The sequence below is a fragment of the Castanea sativa genome, chromosome 2 (genome assembly GCF_040712315.1).
Source record: "Castanea sativa cultivar Marrone di Chiusa Pesio chromosome 2, ASM4071231v1".
In the NCBI taxonomy this organism is placed as follows: domain Eukaryota; kingdom Viridiplantae; phylum Streptophyta; class Magnoliopsida; order Fagales; family Fagaceae; genus Castanea; species Castanea sativa.
In genome coordinates this window covers 18,087,680-18,114,271 of record NC_134014.1, presented here as the reverse complement: position 1 = coordinate 18,114,271, position 26,592 = coordinate 18,087,680, and the positions used below count along the sequence as shown (strand labels likewise).

The window sequence follows — 26,592 nt, the reverse complement described above, 5'->3', positions numbered from 1 at the left end:
GTCAGGGCGACAACAACATCAGTGACAAGTCCATCTAGGATTCCAAATTTCCTGACATGAATTTCTTTGAGACGTGTACCATCTCCAATGTGCTCTTCATGGCCAATATTGAGCCATGGACCAATTATTCTCAATTCACATGCACAAATAAGACCAAGTGGACCAATTCCAACAAAAAACATGAGGTGCTCAGTTACGATAAGAAGGACTTCTCTAATGTTAATGCACCTTTTTCTCTTTTTTTTTGGGGGTTTAAAATGTGAATGTTGTTCTTCTTAGCTTAAATAAATAAAAAAATCCTAGCCTACACGCAAAAGATGAAATCAACTTTGATGATATAATTTACAATTAATTTAAAATTTTCATGTACATAAAAGAAATGGTGTATCATTCAATAAATTTTCATGTACATAAAAGAAATTGTGTATCATAATTGAATGATGCTAATACCACCCTAGCTATATTTAGAACTCACAAGCCATTTTATTGGTTTAATTAATCATTTTTAATCTTAGACTAATAATTATCTAGATGTAAGTGATTAACCAAATTCCATATAGCAAACATAAACAACTAAAAGCTAAAACAAGTAAATAGCAATATGGAAATGCAGAAATAAAAGCAAACCAATGCTAAACAAAAGGAAATGTTTAGGAAGAGGAAAATCTTAGCCTTCGGGTGAAAAAACCTCTCTCTCGACCACACCATTAGAAAATCTCTACTATATAAATAATTGTAATACAAGGGAAACTATGAACCCTTAAAGCCATATCCCTAATGTACATGAACTCTTCAAGCTCCAACTAGCAACTGATCGACTTCCCGAAGTCCTTTCTTCAATAAGCTTGCCGAAGATACCACAATCAAACCACCAGTAGAAAGCCACCAATAATATTGGGTTTGAGATAGCACCCTAAGTTTTCAAACCTTTACTCAGATCATTTTCTATAGCCACATTCAACATGCATAGAATGTGTGTGTTGGATTATATGATGTCGTTGCGATTTCTCTAGTTAGTAGTCACTTTAAATCTTCTACCATGTGTCACTCGTGCACTGTGCAAGTCACATGAGGTCGTGAGATAGGTCAAAAGCTACTTTCACGTTAAAATTAGAAGAAAATACATAAAAGTTTGTCACCCAATAAAGCCAATAAAACACATGGACTTTACAATATGTTTTCTAATATGAATATCCAAAGGCAATCCACAATTTGGTTGAATTTAGAACAAATTTAAAATATATAGAGAAGTTAATGAGTTTGATTCAAGAAATCTCTCTCTCTCTCTCTCACAAAATTTTTATAATTCAACTTGTCTTGTTGTTACTTAACAAATCACCTTACAATCAATGATAATATGCACAAAATAGTTTATATATATGTTCTTGACACTTGTGAGTAACTTCAAGGGGTTGATCTAGTAATTTTTAAGGGCTTATGAGATTGATGAGGTCTTGAGTTCAAAACTCGTAACTCTTATCTTGGAACACCTTAGAAGGTTTTCTTCTATAATCACCTAAAGTGTGTAGGGAGAAAGTTATATATAAATAAATAAATATATATATATATAAATTAGAGATACTATAAATTTTACTGTGTAACCTTTACAAATGTGCCGCCAAACAATCAAAAAATTAATTTTGATATTAATTTTAAAATATTTTTATATTCATTGTCACATTTAAAGTTTCGGTGCAATATCTTGGATGCAATACTTTTGTTTTGTTTTTATATTATTTATAGAGAGGATATAATTTCAACTTATGATATTTGCTTCATAAATAATTTTTATTTATTATCAACCAATATACCAATTGTTTTTTGGATGCAATACTTTTGAAAGATTAAGATTAAAGCCAACAACTAGATAAAACTAAACCCTGAGACTTACTTTTGCTATCTCTTATGAATATAAAAATGATATGAAAATCACGTGACCGCATTAAGAAAACTCATCAATTGATTCGTATTACTAATCATGTGATTTTTCTATTCATAAGAGATAATGAAAATTGATCTTAGGGGTCAATTTTGGCGAATATAAAAATTTCAAGGTTTTATATGGAAGAATTTATACCATAGGGATGTTTTTGCAACTATTGCAAACCCAGGGGGTGTCAATAAAAGTTGTTATATTTTAACATTTTAAAAAATAAAATGTCATGTTTGTAATATTTTTATAATAAATTTCAAGTGATAAATTATTACTACTAGATAAAAAAAAAAGTGATATTATTAATAGATTTATATTCTAATCAATATCAATTTGCAACTAAAAATTGATTTGTTATAAAAAAAAAAAAAAGTTTTATAATATTACTACTAAAAGTATCGGAACGTGCAATGGACACAAATTCCCAACAGTGTTTTTTTTTATTATAGGTCCCAACAGTGTTTTGATGGTGGAGAAAAGCCGCGGCGGCGCGCATAGCCAATAGATTCCTTGCACGTGGTCCAACTTTGTTGGTCTTTGCTTTTATTTCCGTGACTCTCTCTCTCTCTCTAACGCTCAATCCCCTTCTCTCTTTCTCTTCTCTTCCAAATTTTAATTTTGAAATTCCATAGCAGAGACTCAGACTCGCTCTGAGAGAAACTCGTTTTACAAAAACACGGTCGGTGGGTGTGGGTGTGGGTGCGGGTGTGGATGTGGGAGGGATTGTTTGAATAAAATGGATCCTTTGGCAGAGGATTGGGATTTTCTCAATTATAGCATCTTCGACGAAAACCCTTCTTCTGAATTCTGTTTGCCTAATCACAGGTAATTTCAATTCCATATATTTATATTTTTTTTTTCTTTCCATATTGTTGGGTTGTATTGAAATTCTGTAAGTATTGAAGAAAGAGATCTGAAAAGTCAATTGCTATTATTATATGTAGTAGTGGTGGCGTGGAAACCGATTTATCTTCTGGGGCCGTTGCACTGTCGCGGCAAGAGAAAGACGGCGCCGAAATTGAGTGCTCACAGTCACGGAAGAGGTTTTTCCATTTTCCCAATCTTTTATTAGTATATATTTTTCAGTTTTGAATTGTAAGAACTAAGAAAACACAATTTATTGGTTGTAATTGAGTAACCCCATTTTACGTTGTTTGTATGGGTAAATTATTGTGCAAATTAAAGTGTTCTGTACCTTTTTTTTTTTTGTTGGGTCTTGTACAATAATTAAATCTTGATTGATAAAACGTATCTCCCTTATCGTTGAGTTTGATTTGTTTTGGAATTTGTTAGCTCATTTAGTCGTAGAATTGATTTTGGATTACATTTTGCAAGTTTAATAAATTTGAGGATAAACTGCTCCCGGTAACTGGTCCTTGCGGGTGGGATCAGTTGGCTGTAGGAGTTTGATTAATAGCGAGGATTGTTGTGCAATATGCTCCGTGACTTACAACTAATCTGAGTGAAGTTCTCCTATGTCATCAAAAAAAAAAGAAAAAAAAAAAGAAGTTTGGTTCATGATATCCATTAGAAATGTAATGGTGACCTTTCATCTTGATCTACTTGTGTTAGCTCTAATATGTTCATGATAATTTTTACAACTATGACTTTCAGGGGCCGCAATGATTCATACAGCAGGCCAGGATCTAAAGCTTGTCGTGAGAAATTGCGAAGGGAGAGATTGAATGACAGGCATGCAACCTGCTTCATCAGATTTTTTATTTTATTTTAAATTTGGTGTTGAATTTCTGCATTTAATATATTTATTTTTTCCTGTTCTTTGAAGAAATAATTCCAGCATTTCAAGTTGATTGTGAGCAATGGCCATTATATAATTGAAGTATAGTTCATATTGAAATTATACCTTGTATTAGATGTGTGATTTTTGTCTAAAAATGGGCTTTGGATGTCTCAAATTTCTAAGATGTCTAAAGTTATAGGTTCCCTGAGATATTAGATGGAGAAGTGAAAGATTTGATATTTGCAATGCTTTTAATGATAAATCTACCGATTTACCTAACTTATCAGTTTTTTCACCTTATGTTCCCAAGAATAATGATAATATGAGCAGTTTCTTACTTTTACTGTTTTCTGCTCTCTCTAGCTTTCTCCTAGTAAGGTTTATGAAAGGACAGGTGTTGTTTATTACTCATGCAGGTTTCTAGACTTGTGTGCTGTTTTGGATCCTGATAGACCGGTCAAAATTGACAAGCATGCCATACTGGATGATGCCATCAGAGTTTTGAACCAACTAAGATCAGAATCTCAAGAGCTTAAAGAAACAAATGAAAAACTAAAGGAAGAAATAAAAAGCTTAAAGGTCAGTTGGTCATATATGATGCATTTAACTGCATAAGAAAGGTCAATATTCCTTTTGATAAATTGTGCTTTGCATATGCCTACGTTGTCCTTTTACTTCATTTGGGAAAACTCTCCTGCTTTGATATTTTGTTGAATTACCATGCTTCTTCCTGACCCCATGTTCTTAAGTTTGTTTCTCTTGTTATAACTTATTATGTGTTTGTTTATTGAGGATCTTACTTCATCAATACTTACCATCTTATGATTATGGTTATAGAAAATTGATTCTTTTTGTGATAATTCATATTTTTATTAATGAAATATTGAGTTGCTGTTGCATTGTTGCTTCTAATGATCAGTTGGCAAAATGCTTTACATCAAAGAAACAGTATGTTCCCAGGTGTGTACCTTGACTATATCCATGAATAGAAGACATTTTAGACTTTAAATGAATTGGGTGTTACATAAGACTATTGTTCCTTTTGGGAGAAGTAAAGGGACTTTAGCATTTAATACAGGTTGAAGATGCTAGAAGGGGACAGCGGGAGTATTAAAGGAATATAATTACCTATAGATATTATAGTTTTATGTCATTATCAAAAATATGCCTCACTGGAAAATGTATTAGGACACTAGTACCTGTTATCTGGTCCCAGTTTAGTGATTTATAGCATTGCCTAATCAGTTCCCAATGGGAAGCCAAGGCATCTATGGTTTTGGCTACACTATAGATATATGCTTCATTGTGTACTATGAACTATAACTATGCATGAATTACTAAACTTGGTAAATTTATATTTTGTTGCTAATGGTAACCTTACAAGTATGGTTACTGTTATCTATTATTGAATTGTAAAACTTAGTCTTGTGGTCAGCTGAAAATAAAATTGGCTGATGTTCAAGAGAATGATGAGGATAGGATAAGTTAGAATTGTATGGCTGCCAAGAACCTTGTAGTTTAACCAGTTGGCACCTCCTGGTCTTTCTAATTGAGATATCCAGGTTCAAATCTCCCCCCAAATATTGAATTATCAAGAAAATTGTATGGTTATTGGGATTTGATGTCTAGAAAAGTATGGGTAGTTCAAATTTGTCTGATGACTTTGATCTAAACTGTCATAATCACTGTAGACCTTATGGAAGTTCACATACATAAGGAGTATGTTTTTGGAAAAATAAGAAATAAAGGCCAATATGTTCTAGCTCAAATGAGACCTCCTCTCCTTATACTTATCAACAAAAACAAATTTATACCTCATCACCTTATAAGAGCAAGATGAGAAAGTGAGTCGTAGGTGTAAATCTACCGGGTGCATGTATAACTTTCTAATAAAAGAAAATAAAGGAAGAAAGATGTCCACTCCCTACTTTTGCAATATTTTGGTGTTCAATATTTTATAATTTTTACATGATAAGCTGCTCGAACTATGGGAGGATTTTTTTAATTTTCTGTTGTTGATTAGGGTGGTTTGTTGATTAGGGTGGTGAATTGTTTAAAATCTACTTTTTGTATGAAATCGCATTACTGGATGAGCTAGTAATAGCAATTTTTAAGTTATTTTCCTCTGCTACAGGCAGAGAAGCATGAACTTCGTGAAGAGAAACTCTTGCTGAAGGCAGATAAGGAAAGGATGGAGCAGCAATTGAAAGCTATGGCCATTCCACCAGCTGGGTTTATGCCAGGCCATCCGGCTGCATATCATGCTGGGCCAAACAAGATGCCAGTTTTTCCCAGCTATGGTTTTGTCCCAATGTGGCAATACATGCCTCCAGCTGCTCGCGATACATCTCATGATCATGAGCTCAGGCCCCCTGCTGCTTAATTATTTGATATTGATTTTAGATGCTTTATTTTACTACCATTCAACATTTTTGTTACCTGTTGACGTGTATATACAGCTGCTGTTTCAGTATGCCTGGCTTTTAAATTCAACTATTAGCGAATACATGGCAGCATTGGCAAAATGTGCAGTTTGGTGGCCTTTATTTTCTAAATTCAATCATTTGAGTTGACTGTATGCTTGCAGTGCACATAAAATATTGCAGTCTCTCGCAATAAACTTTTTGGGGGTACATTTACAATTTTATTTTTTTGTTAATTTGGAGATGTTTGAAAGTCTTTAAATTTCATGGAAGAATCGAAATGCTATTTACTAAGAAAATATGAATTGGAGAACGTATAACACAGAAGACCGAATTACAGTGAGGTTTCATTGATGAACTACGTGTTTAATATTTCAGTGACAATTCACTTCTCTAGGGGAGCTCAACTTAGACCATGGATTTATTAAGTCAAAACATTTTCCACAATTTATGTTCTTGTCCATAAATGGAGAAATTATCATTGTGTTTGCATTCCATCTATTAGCTTTTTTACTCAAATACTTTATTGAATTAGGATAGTCTGAATGCTATAATCTATGAACTGTGCATGCGGATGTAGATGAACTTAAACTTACCCCAAAAAGTGAATAATAAAATGAACAAAAGTGGATGTAGATGAATTTGGATTCTGTGATTTATTGGGGAATCTGAGGCCGAATGTTACATAAAGAGTTTCAATTTCCGTCTCAATCTGACACTCTTGCATAATTTGCTGAATAAACTCACATATACGAAGCACAGTGGGTTATTTTCTCAACCTCTCTGACACCTCTGATGCAGGTGCACACACTTTTTGAAATTTCTCTCTTGATTTTTGCTGTCCTTCAATTTGGTTTCTTTTTATTCTTTTTGGGCATTGCATCACGATGATACCTCTCTCTATGCTTTTCAGATGAACAATTAAAATCTTTTAAGGTTCACATTGTGATACTTCCTTATCTGCTGAAGTAATTAGCAGTATTTTGTTATCCTTTTGCTCTTTGCAAGTCAAGCAAGGTTGCTCTTGGGAATTGTTGTGGACATCCTGGTCACCTTCTTTACCCCACAGCAGCATATACAGGCCAATGATGACTATTACTGCCCCTAGTACACTGAACAAGGCACACATGAAGTCCCAAATTTATTTTTCGCCAACTTTGGCAGTTAGGTTGATATGAATTGCATGCACAACCATTTGTAAAAATTAATAATGAAATATTATTTGGTACATTCCGAATGCATGTATTTGCTAGTAGCTTAGATGCAAATATAAGTAGAACAAGAGAGCAAATATAGGTAGAACAATAGAGAAAGTCAACGACACAACAAAATACCACAATATTTTCAAAAGAATATCATTTTTAGTGGTGGTGGGTTCTAGAATAATGACACCTCAACCATTATGAAAATGTTGTGACATGTTGTTGTAGCCGTAGAACAATTAATAACATTAATAAGCATTGTGAATTACCTGCCCATGTATAGTTTTTCACCGAGGACAAAGTATGCTAGAATTGCAACCAATATTGTTGAAAGTGGATTAAACATGGTCACAAAAACTGGTCCTTTCTCTTCCGTGCACCACAATTGAAAGAATATGATTAAACCAGAGACCACTACTCCCTGTCATGTGACATCCATGATCAAAATATTAAATTTGAATAAGAATTGATATGTCCACAATATTTTCACAACAAACCTTAGATGGTAAGTTGTTACTGATTCTAATTTGAATCCACCATTGAAATTACTTTTTGGCCCACTAGTAACAGCCGCTAATAATTTGCCCCTTAAAAATTGTTGTGAAAATTTTGTGAACATAGCATTTCTCAATTTGAAAATCTAAATTAGTAAACTAATGATACTTACACCATATACTATGGACCAGAAGTCAATGTTGAATCCTATGGCCCAAGCAGCTGGTTTATGTTCTATGATGACTGTGAAGACAGCAGATTGTGCTCCTCCAACAAAGCTCATCCATGTAGTCAGTGACAGTTGGGCAGGATATCTTTTTAATGTAAATGCCTACAATTTTCAGAGGAATATTATCTGCATATGCCGATTACATTGCTGTCTATACAATTTTCAGAGGAATTCTATACTATTGGTGATAATAATACTTAAAATTCAGATTATTTTTAGTAGTTACGTCTGTTGCGTCTCGAATTGTTGTATTTTATTTTATAATGTAGTTATTGTATGCCACCATGTTGTTGTGACGTAACCTGGTTTTAACTATGTTTGTAGCCTCTCACTGCTTTTGATTATTGTTTTAAAATCTTTCTGATTTTCAAGATAGAGGTTTTTGCTATATCTACAAAATGTAAATGGATCTTCCTTTTAGAAACTAGTACTATTCATAGTTTTAAGTTGGGGCAAAACCTGCATGATGTACCATATAGACCAAGTTATGCAGCTTGCAATAGTCAGAATAGAACCCTTTAACCAGTTCTCATGTGTGGCAGTATTTCCTTGAATATGGATTACAGGGTGCCAAAGATTTCTCATGATAGGCCCCTTGTATAATGTCATGGTCATTACACCAGCTAAGGAGATCAAAGTTCCAAGAACTTTTGCCATCCCACGACGATTTCGAAGATCAAGAACCTCTATCCTGTATGAAGATTAAAACATAACGTGATGCAAATAGTCAAAAATATCTTGAAAGAATACCAGGATTTTGCTCGTCAATAAGCAATCCTACCTGAGTACAGCCGCCATTACAAAAGTCAGGGAAGCTATGGTGTTGACCATTGATGCAACGAAGGTAGGAGAGGTGTATCTCAAACTTGCAAAATACATGTTTAGGGTCAAACCCACCCTGCAATAATTGAAACACACTTTGCCTATTCAATATGTCGCATTTACATTTAGAAGTATGTCTTTAATTCAATCCTTACCCAAGGAGAGAAAGAACAAAAATTTCCAACAGAAGAGCCAATGTCAGCTTCGGCCTCACTTTTCTGCAGCAGATAATTAAAGATCAATTATTACGACATTGACATGATTGAAAAACATTTGGAATGATGAATAGAAATTGTTAAAATTTCTTTTAAATTTTATTATGATTGGTATCACATCAACAACATAATAAATAAATTTCTTAAATACCTTATTATAACGTTTAAAAGTTGATATATTAATTTGTAAGACTTATTTAGTAAAACACATAATATCCCTAATTACATGAGATGTACTAGGTTAGATGTAAGTGGTGGTTCAAGACAATTACGTGGTGTAGAGATGCAATTGCAGTTAAAATGAGACATAGTAGGGTTCTTAAATTTTTTTTGAAAGGTTGAATCAGTTAATTTATAAAGTAATTTTACCGAAATCACTTGATTTATAATTTATAAAAGGAAAGTGAAGGAACTAATAAAATTGAGCCATTTTCAACAATTTTAATTTTTCCATTATTTTGTAAACTTTTTCGAAAATTTCAATTTTGTATTTTGTTATGGGTTGTCTCAAATTTCATGAGAAGACAACTACAACTTAGTTAAACTTCGTTTAGGAGTTCATAAGGAAATTAAATTAAATTGGAAAGAAATATAATATATTTAAGTAAGAGAAATGAACGAGGAAAAAAAAAAGGAATAGAATGGAATTAAGTAATTTTGTTTGAATGTTTAAAAATTAAAAAAAAAAAGTAAGTAATCTTGTTTGGAAGTAACATAGAAGAAAATGAATGAAATCATTTTATGACAATATTACTATTAGACTCTTATTTTAAAATAAATGGCTAAATATATAGAGGTGTTTTGGAGTTTTAGTAAAAAAAAATTATTAAATCTAATTTCATTCCTTCTATTTTTGGAGTGAATGAAAATTTGAGGTTTAGAGGAAATAGAAAGGAATAAGTGTTCCTACCTACCAATTCCATTATCTTCTACTTTAAGCTCCCAAATAAGAGAATGAACTTTCCATTTCATATAAGAGAATGAAATAATATTATAAAATTATTCTTTTCATTCATTTCTATTCCATTCTTTTCTCTCTCCTAAACAAACTGTTAAAGTGATATTTCACATTCCAAAGGAGTCCATTTGGGAGGGAGGAAAGGAAAAAAAAGATTTTCTCATTTTATTCCCTCACACTTTAAGCTCCCAAACAAAACAATAAACTTTTCATTTCATATAAGAAAAAGAAAGAATATTCTAAAATTATTCTTTTCATTCACTTTTATTCTATTCTTTTCCCTCTTCCTAAATAAGCCGTTAAAGTGATATTTCATAATCTCTCTCTCTCTCTCTCTCTCTCTCTCTCTCTCTCTCTCTCTCTCTCTCTCTCTCTCTCTCTCTCTCTCTCTCTCTCTCTCTCTCTCTCTGAAGTGAAGTATCATTCATACTTTTTTTAGAAGATCTATTTTATAATATTTAATGAGATGGAAGTGAAATATCATTTATACTTTTTTTTAGAAGATCTATTTTATATTTATTTAGAGGAAAAAACAAATACTAGAATGTCAAGAATGTAATAGTAACACACTGTTGATAATACACCATATTTAATTCTATTATTTCATGATCTGTCCATTGCAGTATATATAAAAGAAGGTGTCAATCAGTTAAACTGTAAAACTCTTAGCTAGTCCATTTTTCATTCTATTCTCTAGAAAACTCTCAAAGATAATATTTTGATAAATCATATAGTTGATATATCAAAGAAAAAATCAATCTTTGACAACTAGTTTAAACACCAAAAGCATACACTTTGCCCTTGATTGTCATACAGAGATTATGTAAAGGGGAAAATATTTACGTACCTTTCAAGAAAGTAGGCAAAAGGGAACATGACTACTCCAGCTACAATGTGTCTGTAAGTTATGTAGACATGAGGATTCATCCCATGATTGAAGGAAGCTTCTGTGATAAAATATAAAAATGTATAGCCTATCTGAGCAAGAACCATGAGGAGTTGTGGCTTGAACCTCCTGTAAATGTTCCCAAGGGAACCAGCCTTTGTTGCCATTTGCTCCTGTCCTGTAATTGATTCTTGCTCTTCTTTGATATTTCACAAGCTGAATGAGCACATATGGCGCATGTAATTAAATATAGAGGATGATGAAAGAGCTGGGCCTTAGATTCTTGTAGCATGTTGTTAGTATCATGTTCTGTTCTCCATTAAATTCCCCCTGCTGATGTACCGACGATTCCTGACTCTTGCTTCGGATTTGATATGCATGGTGGATGCAATAAAATATTCTCATTCATGCTTTCGAAAATGGTTTTTTGATTGTTTAGTTGGGACGGAAAAAGGGGGATATATTTTGACGGGGTTCGGGTGTTTTCTTTTTAAAGTCCACCAAAAATTAATCCCTCTCAATTTAGAAAGAAAATGAGGAGGAAATGTGTTTTTTTTTTTTTTTAATCAAGTAGTAGTTTTTAGGACAAGACAATAAATTTATACAAATTTTATTTTTCTTCATTTATTTTTTTCTCAAAAAAAAAAATTACATCTTTCTATTTTTCCATCATTTCAACCAAATATACTTAACGAAAATAAAATCTTTTTTATATTCCCAATTGCACACCGGATGCCAATCACTAAAAGTTATTTTATTTTATTTTTGTGCTTTTATTAATGAAGCATCGTTCAGTTGCTTCTTGACTTGGCATGCATTATCGGAACTATATAACATCCTATAAGAATTGATTCTCGTTTTTTGTGCTTTAATTAATGAAGCATCGTTCAGTTTTCTATATTTATATACACGCATGTTATTACCCTCGACCATTATTTTAGATTATGATTATCTCTCTTTTGATTAATGAAATAAATTTGGAGCATATTGGTGATGTCTCTTAATTAATTTATTTTATTTCATTTTTATTTTTTAGGTTCTCCAATTTTTCAAGTTTCAATTTAAAATATTTTATATTTTTTTGGAACGCCTCAATATACTTTTTTTTTAAAGTAACAAAAATTTCTTATTCCTTCAATTTTCTAATCTAAACCATCTTCTTCCATTTTAAAATATAATTTTTTTATTAAAATATATACCACCTCTAATATAAAGCAGATGTGTGGAAAAGATTTTGAGATTTTAAATATAAGAAGTAATACGTCTACAATATTTTTAAAATACTTTTATAATAAGTTTTAAGTGATAAGTTGTTACTAATTCAAACTTGAAACTAACTATTGAAATTATTTTTTGCCTACCAGCAACCAATAATAACTTACTATTTAAGATTTGTTGGAAAAGTGTTTTGGTAGCAAAAACAAAGACATAATTTGAGATGAAAAAAGTACTAAATGTAACAATCTTAGAAAAAATCCTTTTTTTTTTTTATAACAATACGATTAATATTTTATTAATATTTGTAATAAAACTCATTATAATTTCTATCGTTCAATAATATTGGGTATAACTAAAACATAGGAGTTTCATCAATCCATCCATGGTAGGCAACTTTCTATTTCGGAAGTGACGAGGATTATCTGATATCTCCTCTTTTATAAATACCGATGATTAACTTTTTCATGCTATAAAAAAATATTCCTCATCTGATCAAAAAATATATATACATTCCTCATAAAAATTAAAATTATTACATCATAAAATTTAACAATTGCATTATTCAGAATATGTACTTGCCTGTCTATGAAATTAGAGAATTTGTCTATATGCAGATGCCTTGCTACTTTCTTTCTGTAATCATTTATGCCTTTCAATCCATCAGAGTTGAAGTATTGCGTCATAGATATAATTTGATTGATGGTTGATTTTGGAATGTTATATCAAAGTAGAAAACCTTTGATTCTTAGTCAAATCAGAATTATTCTTTCTTTTTCTCCTAAACATTATGCTATATGAGTGAAAGTTTAAATTTGTTAGTCAATTCTCGGAAACACTATTTTTTGGTAATTAAACTCGATAAAACCCATCTTCAAATTATGTTCGATACTGAAATTTGATGTTTGAACTCTGACATCCACTATAATATTTACTTTTTATCATTATGCCAAAACAACAATTAGTTTTTTTTTTTTTTAATGCAAACAAAAAATCACAATAAACATGACACATCTATTTCATGAAATAAACCATTGAATCCACACAAAAATCTTGGGAACCAACTTGGGGGGAGGGGGGAGGAGAAAATCCTTTTACTAAGAAAAACCTAAATGCCCAAGAGACAATGACAAATATATAGTAAAGAAATCCTAGGATGACTAAAAGACCCTTAAAAAACCATAAAGTTAAGCACAAAATTAGGTTAAATAATAAAAATGAAAATAAAAATAAAAAAGGTAAAATTGATAAAACTACTAATCAAATTGTACAAAATTTATCAAACATCCCAAAACTGATTAATTATTCAAGCAAAAAGAATGTTTTAATCATCCATCTTTAAATTTATTTACATGCAACTAGATAAATGTCTCAATTATTTTCTTGAGGCCATTGTAATTTTTTTTTTTTTGAGGATATTGAGGCCATTGTATTTGAATGCGTTATGTGTGTGTGTGTACACACACACATAAAATGTCAACAACAAAAAAAAAAAAAAAAGTAAACCAATCATGTCATAATTTTACTATTTTTTTAACCCAAAAATATGGTTAAAAAAAAAAATCGGCAAGTGTCAATTTGTTTTTTATTCGGTTAAAAAAATTCAAGTTTAGGTCAATTATTTTCTTTCAAGTTTAGAACGGGTTGGCGAATCCCGACCTGTTTTGCCATGACTTATGGCCAAGATGATAAGTTTTGAATATCACGTTGATTCATTTCATATCATCAAATTTCACATGATTCTGTCATTTTTCAACAAATGATATAATATAATGCACATGCTTAATTAGTTAAAAACAATTTCACGGTATTTATTGGGGCAATTTAATGATTTCACAGCATAGTTTTCTTCCTGGTTATCTTTATCAGCCTCATTGCTGTTACTCTTTCCATGTCATTATGCTCTAATTCTTTTTTGGAAATAATACTTGTCTCTCTCTCTCTAAACTATAAAGCTTGGTGGTGGCAACTGGCAAATCGGGTTGACACAAACTAAATCCAAATTGAAGAAAGATTCATCCTTTGAAGATTGAGTCAGTTACGCGAATTCCTCTATTGTATAAAGCTATTATTTTCTACATAGGGTCTGAATGGCGGAAAACAAAACTCGTCTAACTTCAACACTTCACTTTCACGAGATATCACTTTGTTCATTAGGGCAGGTGCTCCTGCCAATTCAATTGCTTCTAGACCAATTGGTGGGTGAATAATTGAATACTATTAGGAACACAATTTCCTTCACAACCTTTTTCATAACTTTCTCAGATTAGAACATTTTAGGTCGACCATTAACACAACTTTTATTATGGATCAACAATAACAAACCACGTCAACAATTGTGAAAAAAAATTGTTTAAAAAAAAAAAATTCTGTGCCCCACGATTTATTGGTAAAAATTATTCACCAATACTTATGTCTCCCTGCTTTTTAACATAAGTATTTGCAAGAATCTGAATTAAAATCTGAATAATAAGAAGCTGTGTCAACAAATTTTGTGTCCTTCAACTTATTGGTAAAAATTATCCAACAATACTTATGACTTATTATGTCTCCTGCTTTTTAACAAAAGTATATGCAAGGAAATGTCTGAAATAAAATCCCAACACAGATTTTGATGGGATTTGATTAACCGTCTTTTTCACCAGCATGCAAGACCAGTGGGGCCAAACCAACAAACAAGCCAGACCAACTTTGCTGCTTCTACTTGCTATAGTGGCATACGTCCATTTCTTAACTACAAGTTTTAAGACAATATAGTATATCTTGGTTATCAATGTGGTTGACACTACCATCACAAATCACAATCCTCTTTGCCACTCATTACAACAAACTCTCACTGAAAATTCTTTGATATCCATTTTCCTTCATAACAAAGGAATTCCTTCTTTTTAAAGAGGCAGTGGTGTGGTCCCCCTTTGGTATATAAATCAAGTGTTATTGATTGCCCACTAACACACCACAACGAATCAGGAGGATTATTCTAGCATGTCCTGCGATTCGATTGAAAAGCAAAACTACCAACTGGGGTGTCTTCATATGCTTATCACAATCTATTTAAGCTTCCTTTTAGTCCTACAAAGTAACCATTTTAACTTGGGTTTTACGTGTACACAAACCAAAAATTTGTCAAATTTGACCTCCCAATGCCTGAACATTTCTCTATACCGATAAAGAGATCGGAATTGTGGACATATTTCAGTGGATGGGGTGCGATCTCCACTCCTCAAGCAACCAAATGTTGTCCAGGTTTAGATTTTGTGTGATATTTCCCAAGGTTAACTCGTAACTGTCTTTCATAACTCATGATGATTGAAGTGTATGCCATTGTTGTTGGTAATCTGTTTTCCTGGAAACAGAGGCCTACCCAGCACCCAAAAACTATGATTGGTTTGACCTAAGGCATACAAATGAGCTCATTTTCCAGTCAATTAATTGGAACTGTTAGAACAATGTTTAAATGAATACAATTTATCATTTTCCATCTGCCTGAACTTTTGGGATAACGAGTAGTGTACCATCATAGTAGAGCAAATAGTCCTGAATTTAAACCTTGTATGTTGTTTCTACTCTAACCCCCATTTCTAAGTTTAAATTTCCGTATATTGAATCTCCCTTATTATGCAGATGTTCAGGCCTACAGAGGAGTGTTTGAATAATGATTACACCATTAAAATCATATCATGTCCAACTTGAAGCAAGGTATTGATAGTTGCCAGCAACTTTCACTTGTTAGATGGGCTTAAAAGAGTTCTTAGTGTTGAGAGAAAGAGATACCAACAATTTTATAGGTTTGAATGCTGGGATTAGAGGTTGAACTTATTTAATTATGGTCAAGTTGAGTAATTCTATTAACCAATTATATGCATTCGCTCAACATAATAAAGATATTTTCATTTTTTAATTTCACTATACTTTTCCCAACCCACCCAGATAAAAGATGAACTCAATTGTTGAGTATTGTAATTGAGTTCTTGGTTTCCTTTTTTTATCAACATCATAGACAGATCAAAATTCCTGTAAGATTGAAAATCCAGTGGCATATATACAACAAAATGTCTAACCAGCAGCTAATAGCCAAAGCATAATTAGAGATGAAATTGCAATTGTTACCCAGCTTAGGTAGGCCAAGGCAACTGACATCTGATACTTCTGGCATTCTACTCCTAAATTGCAGCTTTTCAAGTCATTGAGATACAACACTGTAATGCCAGCTGAGGCAGAAGCTGCTGCAAGAGACAGTGTTGCTGTCACCTGTTGAAATTTAAATGAATGGAGCTATAAATGACAGCCACTAAATACAAAAAATTCTTTTGGAAAAAATCAAAAAATTATGGTCATAGTTTCATAGAAGCTGACCCAGTCTCCAACCACAAAGAGGCTAACCAAAACAGGATTATGCAGGGCCTTCTTTCTCACAAAAGCATATGTATCTAATACAGCAAGCACAAAGCTCCAGATGAATTGCAAACCCATTGAAGCAATGAGGTAGCTGCAAAAAAAGAAAAGAAAAAGAAGAGATGGTCTTCAGCATAAAATAGTGTATTTCCCTCTGGCATTTAACAAATTAATAATCCATAGTTGTGTTTGGATTTGAGGATTTCAAATCAAGGGATTTGAAGGAACAATTGGATGTATAGATTGCTTTATATAAATTTAATAAGACATTATAATGTGATCACTAAAGATTCTTGCACCTAGTCATTTCAAATCCACACTATAATGAAGCTAAAATCCCTCTACAAATTTAAGATAAAAATGTCATTTAATGCTCTATTCAAATTTAAATTCCAACCTTTCTCTTTAAATACCTCTATCCAAACAAACCACCTATAAATTTCAGTTCACTAGAGTAATAGTGAATCAATTACGCACCAGTAGTACATCTCTATGTTCAGTACCCTCACAAAAAAATGATGATAAAGTACAGTTATTATGAACCAAGTTTTATAGACTCAAGTGCCTATGGTCTTATATACATTTCAAGATTGACATCTTTGCTGCTATTAAATGAGCCCCTGAAATACATTTGTACAATTGTATAGGTGGCTAAGAACAGAAGGGTAAGACTTTGGTAGAAATGCTTCTTAGGAACATAGGTAGAAATAATAGGCGATAAGATGAGAGAAAAGAGCTCAGATCTCATTTTAGTGAGTAATGCAAATGCCATATTATGGTTCCATAATTTCAATTTTACTACAGTTTCCAGATTATTATTAAAGTATGTATGATGGCCATTGCATTTGACCAGAAATACCTCACATAACTCAGCAACTAGTCCACTACACGCCATTGGAAATTTTTATTTTGATTTTTTTCAAAAATTTCTAGAAACAGGGTTTTCTTTCCTATTTTGGAGAGATTTTAGGCATATTTTAGTCAAAATTAAGTCTTTTATAAGGTAGTACATTTATTAGAATTTCTTTAAGAATATTTTTGGTAGGATCGTAAGGGCTTATCTGGCATTGCGTTAGACAGGCCATATAGCTCATTACCGATAATAATAAGAATATTGGTATATATAAATACTCGCCATTACTTAAATTAATTGGATTCAAGTATGAGGATAAAAAATATTTTTATTATATCCTCTTTGGCATTTCTCATACCTAAAAACGTTTTCAATTTGGCTAACAAACAGATGTAACAATTTTAAAACCCTTTATCACTGCAATTTGCCAAATACCCCAAATGCTAAAGAGCCTTTTTAGCTAAAACTCTGTATTGCAAAAACTCTATAGCTTACCACTCTACTTCCTACAAAAATTCCAAATGGGTACTAAGGTTTCTGAAGCCTTTAAATTGGCTCCTAGTTTGTAAAATGAAAATGAAAAAGCCATTAATAATATAATTTCAGTCTCTTTGTTTCTTTATCTGGGGGATTCCCCAGATCTTAGCCTTGTGGATTCAAAGTGTTTTTAGGATCCAGTCGCGCACTAATCCTTCATATGCTACCATCAATAAATATTCCACAACCCATGGCATCAGGAAAAAAAAAATCAAGAAAGAAATTGTAATTAAAACATTTTGCCTCAACCAAATTTTAAGTAATAATGGCATAAATAACCGATTATATTAACCTCAACAAAGCACACAGTTTCATCATTTGCTCAACAAAAGCTTCCTCGACAAATAATACTTTCTTCAAGAATGGAGCAGACTGATTCATTTCTTCTGAAACCAATATATGCAAAGTGAATGAAAGAATGCTTCATCAACAATGTGTTCTTGCACATCAATAGCTAAAGTGGAGTTTACTAAAAAAAGGGAAACTAGCAGCACCAATGTTCCTTCTGCCCCCCCCCCCCCCCCCAACCCCTCTCCTCCCTGATATAGACAGAGACAAATACAACACAGTATCAACAGAAAGCTGATGCACAAGATGACAGTGTTTTGACCTAATGAGATGCAACGACATCGTTTCCCATTAATGAAGCCACGTGCCAGGTGGATTCATCTCATTAAACCTCAGTGACACCTTTTTCAAGCTTTGGACACCTAAGCAGCTTATTAAACACCAATTAGGTTTTGTTCAGTATTTATCTCATGTAACGTGTGCTAGTATTAATATCCACACGTGCTCAACTGAAGGTTGTTAGTATGTTAGGCAGTTTTCCAATTCAGCTAGTTTGTTAGGATTAGTAACGGCTAGTACTAAAGCTTAAGCTCTCTCTCTCACAGCTATATAAGCGAGCCTCTGTATTGGTCTTGTTTAAGTTGCTGCATTATTTAATTTCAGTCTTGGTTTTAATTTATATTCTCTCTAAAATTCCACACCCCAAAAAAGAAGGGCCAGTGTGGGCAGGGCATGGCATAAGCATAACAATGCACAAGCACTATACATGTGCTTGGCTGGAAATGCCAAGAACTCTGTTGAAATCACAAGATGCCAAATAAGACATATATATAATATAAGATCATTATGAAATTAAGGAAGGAAATGTATAATCTCCCAAAGGTCAACTCCCCACTTTCATAGAATAAACAATTTAGGAAAGAGCATGTAAGGAATGTGGACCTCCTCTACGATGGATTAGAAATGGCAAGCATAGATTGCTCAAAATACGTGCATGATCATGAATTGAGACATATGCACATATAAACACGGATGTATCTGAATAAAATGTAGTCAATTCAGTTATGTTACAAGTGGGATGGTTGTTAATGCAAACTAGTGCAAGGTTTTGTACCCAATAGAATTCATGGCCAGAATTACATTAGGCAATTGCAAGGGCCAAGCACTGAAGCACAAGCTCTTTAATAATTAAATTCTCCATACTAGCAAAAAAAATGAAGCTTACTATTGAGTTTTTGATTTTGTTGCTAGCAATATAACATCAAGACGCCAATAATTATGAGTGACAGATCAGTTCCAAGTTCCAACCACATCTATGTGACAATTTGTGCAGATAAAATTTATAAAGTTCCTTCAATATAATTCCTTTACTAAACTACATTTTTCCAGGCTAGAAATGGTAAATTTCAAAACGCTTATTCTGAAGGACAGTTTACATTATTAATTTGCTAAAAAAAGACTAACATTTGGGTCTTAAAACTGAAGAGACATTACAATGACATCGACCTAATAGGTGCAGAACAGTAACAAGAAAAAAAAGAAATTAAAAGAAAAAGAAATTACAGAGTTAGGGAAGAAACAATTACCAGAAAGCTGTGAAATTAAAGAAATTGTTGGTGGTGGCCATAGAAGCAATTGACCCAACAGCAAATATGCACTGTGAAATCCTCAAAACAAGGCCAGTCAGAGTCCCAGGTGTACCAGGAAAGTCCTTCATCTTTTACTCCAATGCCAAGAAAATTTCAGATTTATTAACGGGTCATAGAAAAAAACCCATCTTCCCAACTCATCCAAATGCAGCACAAAATCATCAAAAAGCAAATTAAAATAAAAAGCAAGCCCTCTCCAACCCTTTTTTTTTACTTTTTAACACAACAACTGCTCAAAAAGAAGCCAAAAGATTGATACCCAGAAAACAAAAATTGTGAGTAATTGGTGTAAAGTCACATCTGGGTTAGTGAACAACTAGCTAAAAAAACAACAACGTAAAAGCAAAGCCCAAATGTGCGTGTCTGTGTGGGAGAGAGAGAGAAACATGAAAAGTAAGTAAGAGAGAGGAACAGTTAAAAAGAGTGCAATGTAGCTAATAATGCAAGTACTCTCAAATAATCCAACAACAACGACATCAATACTCTTAAAAGTCTCAAACATATTTTTCCATTTTTCAGTTATATTCTATCGACTTCTAAACATTTCATTTCAACCAACATGCGCAGTCAGCTGGCGTGGCAAACCTGGCCGGCTCTACCCACCATAGGAAAGGTCGAATTCTACTGCACGCACCTTTAAAGCGCGTGTGAAAGCACTCTCCTTAAGATATCAAGCTGTTTGCTGTCTTCTGAGTATTTTCGACTTTGTGCCCTGTTTAAAGGAGAGCGAGTGTATGGTGGGCGTGTGACTTTTAATCGACGAAACATGTTTCGCTTGGCCAAGCAATCGGCGAGTGTATGGTTGGCGTGTGACTTTTAATCGACGAAACATGTTTCGCTTGGCCAAGCAATCGATAACAATGATGTCAACTAGAATATTTTTCAAAGCTTCTTATGGTCCGTTTGAGTACAGTTGAAAATTGAAAATTGAAACTGTAGTAAAATAATTTTTTAATGTGTAAAAAATACTGTTCACTTTAAAAATTACTGTTCATTGGCCTAAAATCACTGTTCATGGCCAATGAACAGTAAGAGTAGCGCATCCAGCAAAAAAAAAAAAAAATTTGGGGCTGAAACACAGACGCTGGCGTTTTAGCCCCATCCAAACATACACTTAGTGTTTTATAACTTAAAAGCCTTAAAAATTAGTATGTTTATTCATTATTTTATAAGAAATGGATATATTAAAGAAATAAAGAACAAATTTCCAAGTTACTAAATTATTTATTATTTAAAAATATATTTAAAATTTTTTATCGTGTGATTTTATTAAAATCCGTTCTCTTTAAAAATTTTGAGATTATTTGTTGTTTATACAAGTATGCCTAAGGATTGACTATAATTTTAACATTTTTTAATAATTTATTATCTTATCTTTTTTTATATATATATAAGTTGTAAAGATTTTTTAGCATTATTTAAATTTATTTATACAAATTTATTCTATTCATATATATTTTAATTAATATTAAATTAATTATAACATCATCCTCATTTAATCCACCATTACTACTAGTCATTTTCTCTAACTACTTTATTCTATTTATATATATTTTAATTAATATTAAATTAATTATAACATCATCCTGATTTAATCCACCATTACTGCTAGTCATTTTCTCTAACTACTACAAAGACTCTCTCTTAACACAACTCTATCTAAGGAAAAAAACAGTTCAATGTCTGCTGTATTGACTGCTCTTCTTTCATTTTAATTTCACGTTGGATTTAAATTAATTTATTTTTCTTTTCTTTTCTTTTCTTTTTTGTTTTATTTATTTATTATTATTTTTTCTACTATTGCAAAGTTTTTTCCCTTGCCTTGCTATTGTTGGTTTGGTGTGAATGAAAGAGTTTAAGTTTATTTCTATCCAGGCCCTTTTGTCACCTAGTCAACACTTATCCTTTTGTCTATTAACTTTTTGGGCAAATTATAACTTACCCAAGTTGCTTATATGTGGTTTAAAAATTGACAGTTCACTCCGTTAGACTTCCATAATCCCACCTCTGTACTTTCACCGCTAAAAACACAAAAAATATAATAAAAACATAAAAATCAAGATCTAAAAGTATATTTCTTAAGATAGCGAAGTTTTAGCTTAAGAATATTCTTCCTCTTCATAAAAACATTCTCTAGCCTATCAATCCAAACAAAACTATTAAGGGCATAGAAAAGATTGAGAAATAAATTTGTGATGTGTTTGATTCATGGGTTTATGTTCAAAATTTATGGGTGTAATTTTGGGTTTATGTTTAAAATTTATGGGTTTAGTTTTTGGCCCACGCACTACCAAATCAAACACACATCACCAGGCAGATCAACCATAGAAACTATTGAATTTGAGAGAGAAAACAGAGAATGAAGGAAAACAGAAAAATGAGAGAATGATTAACCTCTTGTATTGCATAATAGAATCTTAAGCTTATTGTCGACGCCCGACCTCAAGACAGATAATCGTGGGCCTTCGTTTGACCAACTGCCATGGCGACGCTCCCGCGTGCGCGAGGCCCGTTGGAGGCCCTTCTCGATGATCATGCATGTGGGTCGCGCGGAGCTTCGGGTGCTCTCTCCCTCTCGGTGGAGGAGGGTAGGTCTAACTTTGGAGGTGTGGCAAGAATCTTGGCCAAATATTAGGTGATTACCAAAGGTAAGTGAAATCGCCACCAGTCATTGGATTTTTCTAAGGTGTGATTGATCACCTGTTTCTAGTTGATTTTATTACCAATCCTAGGCTAAGAAAAATACATTTTTCCTAATCTAATGTGGATGGCAAAAAATCTTGACTCTTGAGTCTGGAAGTTTGGTTACGTATGGAGAAGGTGTTAGGCACCCCACAACGTCTGTCCGAGGATAGTCCTTTGTTTTGATAAAGCCTTAATTTTTGAAAATTGGCTATAAAAAACATGATTTTGGCATTAGCTTTCGGGGCTTTGCATGCATGGGAGCTTTGAGGTTTGGCTTTTGAATGGGTGTGGTCCCAATCTATACTTTTCTAAGGCATTCGGGTAAAGTACCAAATTTCCACAGCGAAAATTCGGCGACATGTCACCTTACTTTCGTGGCAGAATTTAGGCATCGCTTTGCCTTAGGTGACACGGACTGTGACAATCACACCGGAAGGGGGGAGCAGAATATATATATATATATATATATATATATATATATATATATATTCATACATTATGCACAATGCAAGCACACAGAGCAGAAAAGTAAAATGCTTACATCCCTAGAGCATGGCCCAAAATATAAGTGTAGGAAAGTAAACATGGGTCGCCATATTCTAGAGATGAGGACAAATGGTTCATGGCATACCTAATACAAACCATTTAAGAGAGAAATGAGGGAAGAAAGAAAGGGGTTTTAAAAGAGTACATAACCAAATGGGAGAGGCTAGACCCCTAAACCTACTAAACATAGCCGCTTGGCTTATATTTACATGCTTGCATCCGCGCCCTTTTTGCTTGCGCCTGAAAGACCATGCCCTAGCTCCATGTGTCTTCGCTCTGTATGTGTACATGCAAAGGCAAAGGCAAAGGCAAAGACAAGAAACCAGCAGCCAAACAATGGAAGGAAAATATGCATAGATAATGTGCAATGGGAAAAAAGCAAATAAGCATAGCATGTGACTGGAGACATAACAAGCAACAAGATAAGCAAGCGAACTAAAAGGCAAACAAACAAGAAAGCGAGCAAACAAGCAAACAAGAAAGAAAGCAAACAAAAGCTAGTGTCCGCGAGGGACAAATGTAGGTTTGGATCGAATGCCATAACTTCATTGTGTTGAAGTATGGACGACACACTAGCAAATAAGACTCATGCATGGACATGTAAGCAAGCGTGTAAAGGTGCATTGAAAGCTAACAGGTGGCACAAACAAGCATGGTAAGCATAGCATCGTGCAGAACGGAAAAGGAAAGGGTATGCATGGAGCAACCCGGCATCCGAAGATGCCTTCCAAATGGTTACACCCAAACAAGGCCTCATGGGCGTCGAATGTAACCAAACAAGATCAAGCTTGCGAAGGGCGCCAAACATGGTAAAGCCTAGAACTAGAGAGGCTAACACAAGCATAAAGCATAGAAGCAAGCAAGAATAGACATGCAAATAGGAATGATCCAAAACCTTTTGATGTGAGCCTTGGTGTATGGACAATGACAAAGACCATAGGGTCTAGATCAAGTTCTAACCATTAGGCCAAAACACAAGAAAATGCGATAAAAGGAACAAAATGGCTATAATAGCACATAGCATGACAAACAAGGTCTAGGCCTAAGCATATAAACATGGCGTGAAGCACACAAGCACATAGATGATAGCATAAAGCATGTAGAGAACAACGATCTAAGCATGTAAACACACCGGTCTACACATATAAGTATGAAAATGCGCATGGAAGCATGTGGATATACGTTTAAGCATGTAGATATAAACAAAAAAACATGGAAGAACACAAATCCAAGCATACAAGCATGTGAAAACTTAGATCTAGACTTATGGGCATAGAAACATGCATATAAATATGTAGATCTAAGCAAGGCATAGCCAAAGACATAATATCAAACATGTGAGCAAGTAGATCTAAACAACAAAACATGGGAAAGAAAAAAATCTAAGCGTCTAAAGCATGGCATAATGCATAAAACATGTAGATCAAGACAAATAACATATAAACAAGCATGGAAGAACATGGATCTAAACTAAGAACATACTAGGAGCAAGATAAAGCAAGAAACACGCTAAAGAAAGCAATAAATCATGTTATTAAGGCAAAAAAGAGCTAGAAAAAGCTTGAAAAAAGCTTTGGAAAGAAAGGGGTGTGGATTGTAGCTAAAAAGCTACATCCACACCCCAACCTCAAATCCAAGGTATGGAACCAAGGAGAGGAAGATTAGGGGTAAGAACAATACTGTGTGTTTTTGGTGAAGAGAGAACAATTAAGAAGCTTTTATGTATTTTTTGTGTATTTTTTGTAGAGAAATATGTTGGGAAGAGAAAAACAAATGCCCAAAAAACGCCCAAACAGCTCCCAAAAACCAATTTTTCGGTTCTGGTCCACTCTGGGGTGCTAGGGGCTATTTATAGCCCTTGATACGCTTTTCGAGTCCTAGCCGCCCAACAAGGACCGCCGGGTTGATGTCATCATGACATCAGCAAATTTGTCATGTTGTACTTTTTGGTTCCAACTTTGAATGAGCATTTAGAGGTCTTCCTAGACTCGGACTGAGAAGATCTTAGTGTCCTTGGAAAGTTCTGGATGTCTAGTTTTCAGAACACTAAAGAAATTAAAATTTCAACGATTTGATCAAAAGTTATGGCCTTGGAAAGCGTGCTAATGAGCTTTTCACATTTTTCTCGATATCTCAACTGTTTTAACTCCGATTTCGACCCATGAATAGTTGTTGGAATGAGAATTTGATTCTCCTCATAATGGCATTGGTCTTAACCTGTTTTGATGACTGGATCAAGATTAGGGTTTTTGAGGCCCACCAGGTCAAACTTGGTCAAAGTTGCTAAAAATCTCTGAAGAGCTCGGGTTTGATATAAAACCATGAAAAATATTGTTTTGCAAGGATTTTGACCTTGTTTAACCTTCGTTCAATTTTGGTCATTTTAATTGAAAAAGTCACTTTGGGTGCTCTGGTGTCCGAACGGGTTGCGCTACGTCATTCTGGATGTTCTCGCAATCCCATGGAGAGAAAATAATATTTTTGAATTTTTCGGGGTCCGGCACACAAATCGAGGGAGGACAAAATACGGTATCAACACTTATATACACAATAAAACTAACAAACTCAGTAAGCTAGCTTAATTGCTATAACCACCTCTCTAACAAATTTAAGCAACACATGCTCAGCACGTGACAACTAAGGTAACAACAGATATTAAACTACATGTAGCAAAGTTCTACTTATTACATTTAGTACTAAACGACTTGTAGCTTTCTTAGTCAAACTTGATCTTCCTCAATACTCCCCCTCAAGATGAAGCATATATGTTACTCATGCCCATCTTGCAAAGCAGATTATTAAATAGCTGGTGTCCCAAAGGCTTTGTGAGCAAGTCTTCTAGCTGATGCTTGGTTGAAACATGGAATGTTTTAACAAGGCCATCTTGTATCTTCTCTCTTACAAAGTGGCAGTCAAGCTCAATATGCTTAGTTCTCTCATGGTAGACAGGATTAGCTGCAATGTGAATTGCTGCTTTGCTATCACAATAGAGAAGGGCAGGTTGGTCATGATTGATTGACAAATCCTTGAGCAACCCAAATAACCATACAAATTCACTAACAAATGTGGTCGTAGACTTGTATTCTGATTCAGCTGAAGACCTGGACATTGTATGCTGCTTCTTAGACTTCCAAGAAATAAGTGACTCACCCAGGAACACACAAAAGCCAATAATTAACCTCTTTGTGTCAGGACAACTGGCCTAATCTGCATCACAATATCCCTTCAAGTGCAAGTCTGAAGTAGCTGAAAAGAAAAGACCTTGTCCAGGTGTACCTTTTAAGTACTTAAGAATCCTGGTAGCTGCTTGAAGATGTGGTTATCTGGGTTGTGTAAGAAATTGGCTAAGCTAGTGTACACTGTAAGCTATATCAGGTCTAGTCAGTGTCAAATACAAGACTTTTCCAATCAGCCTCCTATATTGAGAAGGATCTGATAATAACTCTCCATGGTAATTTCATAACTTGGTATATTGCTCCATAGGGGACTTAATTGGCTTAGCTGCCAATTGTCTTATTTT

General features: G+C 33.6%; 3 protein-coding genes across 4 annotated transcripts; 1 reads left to right on the top strand and 2 right to left on the bottom strand.

Annotated features, from left to right (window-relative positions):
- Window positions 1–2,445: 2,445 nt before the first annotated feature.
- LOC142624655 (transcription factor bHLH104-like) lies at window positions 2,446–6,362 on the top strand. 2 transcript variants are annotated; one of them, XM_075798316.1, is made up of 5 exons: window positions 2,446–2,758; window positions 2,878–2,976; window positions 3,548–3,625; window positions 4,091–4,253; window positions 5,809–6,362. In XM_075798316.1, exons 1-5 carry the CDS (start codon window positions 2,670–2,672, stop codon window positions 6,055–6,057), a joined length of 678 nt encoding a protein of 225 aa, XP_075654431.1. In that variant the 5' UTR covers window positions 2,446–2,669; the 3' UTR covers window positions 6,058–6,362. The 2 variants fall into 2 exon arrangements, with proteins under 2 accessions (XP_075654431.1, XP_075654432.1); XM_075798317.1 differs by having other exon boundaries at window positions 2,463–2,758; window positions 2,881–2,976.
- Window positions 6,363–6,728: 366 nt separating this feature from the next.
- On the bottom strand, window positions 6,729–11,187 carry LOC142624654 (WAT1-related protein At5g07050-like). The gene is made up of 7 exons (XM_075798314.1): window positions 10,866–11,187; window positions 9,001–9,063; window positions 8,805–8,921; window positions 8,483–8,714; window positions 7,967–8,125; window positions 7,569–7,720; window positions 6,729–7,209 (listed from the first exon to the last, which is right to left on the bottom strand). Exons 1-7 carry the CDS (start codon window positions 11,069–11,071, stop codon window positions 7,029–7,031), a joined length of 1,110 nt encoding a protein of 369 aa, XP_075654429.1. The 5' UTR covers window positions 11,072–11,187; the 3' UTR covers window positions 6,729–7,028.
- Window positions 11,188–16,066: 4,879 nt separating this feature from the next.
- On the bottom strand, window positions 16,067–20,352 carry LOC142624012 (CASP-like protein 5B3). Its single transcript, XM_075797508.1, has 3 exons — window positions 19,779–20,352; window positions 16,476–16,608; window positions 16,067–16,370 (listed from the first exon to the last, which is right to left on the bottom strand). Exons 1-3 carry the CDS (start codon window positions 19,907–19,909, stop codon window positions 16,176–16,178), a joined length of 459 nt encoding a protein of 152 aa, XP_075653623.1. The 5' UTR covers window positions 19,910–20,352; the 3' UTR covers window positions 16,067–16,175.
- Window positions 20,353–26,592: the final 6,240 nt, after the last annotated feature.